This window comes from Scomber scombrus, chromosome 24, assembly GCF_963691925.1.
Source record: "Scomber scombrus chromosome 24, fScoSco1.1, whole genome shotgun sequence".
Taxonomy (NCBI): domain Eukaryota; kingdom Metazoa; phylum Chordata; class Actinopteri; order Scombriformes; family Scombridae; genus Scomber; species Scomber scombrus.
Genome location: NC_084993.1, coordinates 12821750 through 12827596, shown reverse-complemented (window position 1 = coordinate 12827596; position 5847 = coordinate 12821750). Strand labels below are relative to the sequence as shown.

At 38.8% G+C, this 5847-nt stretch overlaps 2 protein-coding genes across 2 annotated transcripts in view; both read left to right on the top strand.

Moving 5' to 3' along the window:
* Positions 1 to 497: 497 nt before the first annotated feature.
* sap18 (Sin3A-associated protein) lies at positions 498 to 2446 on the top strand. The gene is made up of 4 exons (XM_062445545.1): positions 498 to 657; positions 1701 to 1810; positions 1899 to 2021; positions 2102 to 2446. Exons 1-4 carry the CDS (start codon positions 586 to 588, stop codon positions 2256 to 2258), a joined length of 462 nt encoding a protein of 153 aa, XP_062301529.1. The 5' UTR covers positions 498 to 585; the 3' UTR covers positions 2259 to 2446.
* Positions 2447 to 2883: 437 nt separating this feature from the next.
* rtraf (RNA transcription, translation and transport factor) overlaps positions 2884 to 5847 on the top strand; it is a 3340-nt gene continuing 376 nt past the window's right edge. The window contains exons 1-8 of the mRNA XM_062414715.1: positions 2884 to 3028; positions 4162 to 4286; positions 4454 to 4553; positions 4815 to 4895; positions 5026 to 5114; positions 5220 to 5288; positions 5383 to 5431; positions 5556 to 5847. The exon at positions 5556 to 5847 is cut by the window's right edge and continues 376 nt beyond it. Coding sequence (XP_062270699.1) covers positions 2968 to 3028; positions 4162 to 4286; positions 4454 to 4553; positions 4815 to 4895; positions 5026 to 5114; positions 5220 to 5288; positions 5383 to 5431; positions 5556 to 5710 — 729 coding nt within the window. The 5' untranslated portion in view covers positions 2884 to 2967 and the 3' untranslated portion in view covers positions 5711 to 5847. The remainder of the gene's footprint in view (positions 3029 to 4161; positions 4287 to 4453; positions 4554 to 4814; positions 4896 to 5025; positions 5115 to 5219; positions 5289 to 5382; positions 5432 to 5555) is intronic.

Sequence of the window (5847 nt, the reverse complement as noted above, 5' to 3'; positions counted from 1 at the left end):
TTGCTACTTCTACTACTACTAATATTACTACTACTACTACTACTACTACTACTACTACTACTACTACTACTACTACTAGGCTACTCTTGCTACTTCTACTAATAATAATGATACATTTAATTTGTAACGCACTTTACGTCTGAAAACAAATCTTAAAGTGCTACAAAATATCATAAAACAAAAATCAAAATAGGTTGTGATTATTGTTTTATGATGTTTTTTAGTACTACTAAAACGTATAATAATAATAATAATAATAATAATAATAATAATAATAATAATAACATTATTATTATTTTTTAAATTATTATTATACAATAACAATAGTATTATTATTATTATTGTTATTATTATAATAAAAAGTATCAGATAAATAATAATGTACATATCATTAGTGAATGAGTCGCTTTCTGTAAAATAAATGCAGTGTCACTCCGGAGCAGCAGGGGGCTGTAAAATACCGCTCAGTCAGAGAAAAGGAAACGGAAACCGTTTCAGTTTGTGCTGCTGCAGCTACGAGAAAGTATCCAGACGAGGTGGTGCAAGCTGCTACCAAACTGCTCCATACATTACTGAAATATAACAATGGCTCTCGAATCACGGATCACACAGGAAGAAATCAAGAAAGAGCCAGAGAAGCCAATTGACAGAGAAAAGGTAGATACAGCGTGCTCTAACTGTTTACCTGTTAGCACCAAGCTAACCTGTTAGCTAACAGTTAGCCTCTTTCCAAGAGAAACGCAGTAATGTTATTTGCAACACTGGTGGCTCAGTTTTAGTCATTTAAGTTGTTTTTTGCTGCTACTGTTTAAGCTGATGGTAATTTACATTTTACATTAATAAAAAAGACGACGTGAAGCAACGTCAGCTTCTCAAACGAGCTAGTGCTAGCCAGCCTGCTAATCATCAATCAAACTTTATTTATATTACACCTTTTATACAAGCCAGTGCAACTCAATAGATTAATTAAAAACAATAATGATAATATTATAATAAAAACTACAAAAAAAGTAGACTAAAAAGACAAAAAGGGTTAAAATGTAATTAAAATACAATAGATTTAAAAGCTGCAAAAATAAATATGATAAATATAAAATATTAATAATAATAAAGTAAATCTTTACAACATGAACACAATAAAATCCAGAAAATGTCTCATAATCAAGAGGCATCAGACTAAGAGCTACTTAGTAGAATGGCATGTAATGAATGAATTACTTACATTACTAAAGTTAGACTGAACAATCCTACCTCAGTCTGCTGGATGTGCAGATTCTATTGGAATAGTGCAATTTTAATGTTTGCATGTTTATGAATAAGTTAAGACACATAATAGAGTTGGTTGATAGTAATTGTTTTTGTTGAACTTCATCCTGTATATGTGGCGTGCTAACAATTCAAAGCCCTTAGATGGCAGTGATGGCCCAACTCCACTACCTCATCTTCTCCTCAAATTAAAAAAATCAGTCTGGATGTGATCTTATTTATTTGTACGCGTGTGTGTAAAAAGGCAGTCTAACATTATAATACACACTGTACCTACAAACTATACATATTTATTTAGTTTAAAATATAAAATACAATGCCACAAAATTGAATTTAAAGCAACAGTAAAATGCTGTACAATATCAGTATGTGTTGCTGTTTGTTCTTGTTGTTTTTTATCTCTATTGTTGTGTTTGATGATATTTGTGTTGCAGACCTGCCCCCTCCTGCTGCGAGTATTCACCACCAACAGTGGCCGACACCACAGAGCAGACGAGTTCGCCCGCGGCAATGTTCCCTCCAGTGAACTGCAGATATACACATGGTGAGATCATGTTGTGTTATAAGTGAGTTTACAAAGCAACAAAAAGCAGCTATGAATGTGTGTTCTGATCGTGTGTGTGTGTTTTCAGGATGGATGCTACTCTGAAGGAGCTGACCAGCCTGGTGAAGGAGGTGTATCCAGAAGCCAGGAAAAAGGGGACCCACTTCAGCTTTGCCATCGTCTACCCTGACCCCCGAGGGAAAGTGTACAGGTTGGTATCACACACAGTGAATATATGTGTGAGTGTGTGTGTGTGCGCACCGATATTAACATACCGCTTTCCTCCCCTAGGTTGAAAGACATCGGCAGCACCATATCTGGCAGGAAGGGCGCCGATGATTCCATGACGCTGCAGTCTCAGCGCTTCCAGATCGGAGACTATCTAGATATCGCCATCACACCACCAAACAGAGCCCCGCCCATTAACACACGCATGAGGCCCTTCTAAACACACACACACACACACACACACATACACACACACACACACACACACACACACACATACCAACATGCACACATAAACTAAAACATTTTGAACTGAAGTTTTTTGTTTGTCGTTTTGCATCATCTTGAATGGTTTTTGCCTCATTTTATAAAACGTAAAGTGTAATAAAGTTGTCGGTTTTTACAATGTATTTGCCTCTTTCTGTGTCTTTTAATAGTGGGTGAGGTGTGAGAATTCATTCTTAATCTGTCAGTTTTCCTGTGCATGAAATAGCATTAGTATTGGAGGTCCAAGTTACACTAAATAACATTTTTTCAGTCAAAATATGAAGTTAATGTCAACTTGTGTAATGCAGTGAATTGTAACTGCTCTGTGAGTTGTTCAGTAATATTAAGTATCAGATCAGCTTTTTAAATGACAGCAGTTGCCATATGATTTTAATACTAGTACTAAATACTAAATCTGGCCTCTGAAGCCATATAACAGCAGCTTGTATTAAACAGCAGTGTTGTAAATAAGCTGTCTGCTCACATTAACACTGATCCATGTGAGCTCACATCATTCATGATAGTTTGAACTGGAAGTTGAAGCCAGTCCCGCACATGCGCAGTGCCCTACACTGACAGCTGAGCTAGCAGAAGAAGCAGCAGAGCTAGCCGACTTGTTAGCTACAGAAAGCTGTTGTCTGCTCAGAAAAACACACGTAGAAATGTTCCGGAGGAAACTAACAGCTCTGGATTATCACAATCCAAGCACTTTCGACTGCACAGGTAAGAAACCACGTTAAAGAGCTTTAGAGTTGGATAGTGGAGTTGAATGTGGAGCCGGTGTTTCGTTTTAACTGGTGACCGTGTTAACTGGTGACATTCACGTAGCTGTCCTCCTAAACGCCGTTACACGTACATAAATCCTTTAAAATAAATTGTGTTTAATATCTACGCTAACCATTTAAGTACATTAAATAGTGCTCAGTCAGACTCATCCACCTCTCGTAACGTATCATGTAATGTGAGAAACAAACAGTAATTTATACATTGGCAGTGCAGCTGTTGCCCATCTTGGAGTTATACAGCCTACAGTTATCCACAATCAGAAAAATGTTCATATTCAACCAATTGTTTGTTTAAGAATGTCAAATTCATCATTATACGGTCACTGTTTTGCTTTTCTCTATTTTTCACCACATTAAAAGAAATGTGGATGCTTCCTGTTGACGACAGCGTTTACGTTACACACTGCAAGACGAAAAGCACCAGACATATAGCTGAATATATAATTTCAACATAATTTAAGGCTTTTCGACAGCCGCCGTCGCCACGACAACCACGGACGCATTCGGCTGGAAAGAGTCACCAGTTAACACGATCACCATTTAAAGCGAAACACCGGCTAAAGTGCATGGAGACTACGCAGCCAAACTCCACTTAAAAATACTAGTTTCTTTCTGTTTTTACTCGCTAAAATAAACACTGGTGCTCGTTAAAACACGACATAAAATCCCTTACAACCTCTTCACACAGCACATTTGTATTCGGCGCAGTTAATTTTAAGTAAACGCTCAATTTTACTACTTGTGTCCATAATGAAATTTCAACAAATGAGTTAACGTCGTGCTTCAAATTGAGAAGACGCAATTGAGCAAGCATGTATATATCACAATATGAGCAATGGCATTTTATCAGGCTCATTTGTGGGCTGCAAATATCAGTTTAACAACGTCAAACCCAGACTCCAATGTAAACAGTTTGCATCCTGCAATAAGTAACTGAGTAACAGATATGAATGTATTAATGTGTGTGTATTTGTGTATCATATGATGTTAAATCATTGTGTCCAGCTGCAGAGATGTTGGTATTTGTTTGTGTTGTTCTCATGTGTATGTGTCTGTCTCCTCTCTGCTCAGATGAGACACAGTTTAGAAACTGCATTGTGTGGCTGGAGGATCAGAAGATTCGACACTATAAGATAGAGGACCGAGGCAACCTGAGGAACATCCCCAGCTCAGAATGGCCCAAAGCCTACGAGAAGGTGAAACTTACCAGCACACTGCTTCTTTATATGTTACTGCTAAGATGACATGAATAGGATTTATTCATAGATATCTAATGTTTGCTGCTGTCACACATCTGTTCTATTGTTGTGGAAATGTTTGCACATGCATGAGGTGTGTTTGAGCTTCCTGTTCCTGTGTGTAGTACCTGCAGGATGTGAACAGTCCGTTTGGAGTACAGGAGAAGCAGGAGGCTTTGGATTGGCTGCTGGGCCTGGCTGTAAGATATGAATATGGAGATAATGGTATGATGGCAGCACACATGCATCTGTTCTTAATATTGTAGCTTTGATTTCATTTTAGTGTTTTATCAGAACTCCAAACCAATGATAATAATAATAATGTGTTGTAATACCAATGATGACCAGTAGATGGAGACTTTTTCATAGGTATAATGTGTTCTGGTGTCAGCACTCCAGTCCTCCAGGTTGTTTTCAGAGTTTTAACAGAGACTTTTCCTCCAGAGTCAAATGTGTCATTCATGATTAAAATCTGTCTCTCTTCAGTGGAGAAGTATAAGAACTGTCAGCCGCTGGCAGCCTCAGGCAACAGCGACAAGGCGGTGGACCCTCTCGTCAACCTTGACAGTGAGTCGAAACACGCTCGTCCTTGCACTTTGCTTCTTCACGTTCTTTCTTCTCTCCTTTCTTTTTCATCTTCTCATCTCTGAAGAAAGGAGGCAATTATAACATGTTTATTTTTTGGGGTGTTTTTCAGGTAATTCACCAGATTTCAAAGCAGGAGTGATGGCTCTGTCTAACATCCTGAAGATACAACGGCATGACGACTACCTGGTGATGCTCAAGGTGAGATTGAGCACATACCGTTTACACTTTACGTAATGCTTATTTATTACGTCAACTTTACTTATTTAGGAGGAAATTGTTAATCGGTTTGTTTATTCCTGTCAGGGTATTCGTATTCTCATCCAAGACAGACTTTCTCCAGAAGCTATTACTAAAGCTAGCCAGAACAAAGAGGTAAGATGAAGATACACACATGCACATGGATTTGAATACTTCAGTAGTTCTCATATTGTGTCTAAGCTGTATATGTTTTCCTCTTTTTCTCCAGGGTATTCCTGTAGCCTTAGATAAGCACATCTTGGGTTTTGATACTGGAGGTGAGTGCTGCTTTTTTCCAACATCATGCTGTAGAAAGTACAGGAAGGGCAATTGATGCAGGACGGTTTGTTTGGATGTTTTCGGCAAAGTAGAATCAAATTTGTCTCTGTCTTCTCTGTTCAGACGCGACTCTGAATGAAGCGGCTCAGATCCTGCGCCTGCTGCACATCGAGGAGCTGAGGGAGCTGCAGACAAAGATCAACGAGGCCATCGTAGCCGTTCAGGCCATCATCGCCGACCCCAAGACGGACCACAGGCTGGGCAAGGTCGGCAGATGAGAGTGAGGATGGAGAGGAGGATGAGGAGGATGAGGAGTGGCGGCAGAAGAAAGGGAGAGACTGAACGGCGGGAGACTTTAAGTTGATTTTGGAGAAGAAAAGCCAGTTTTTTGTTTTGAGTTGGACATAAATTAGTT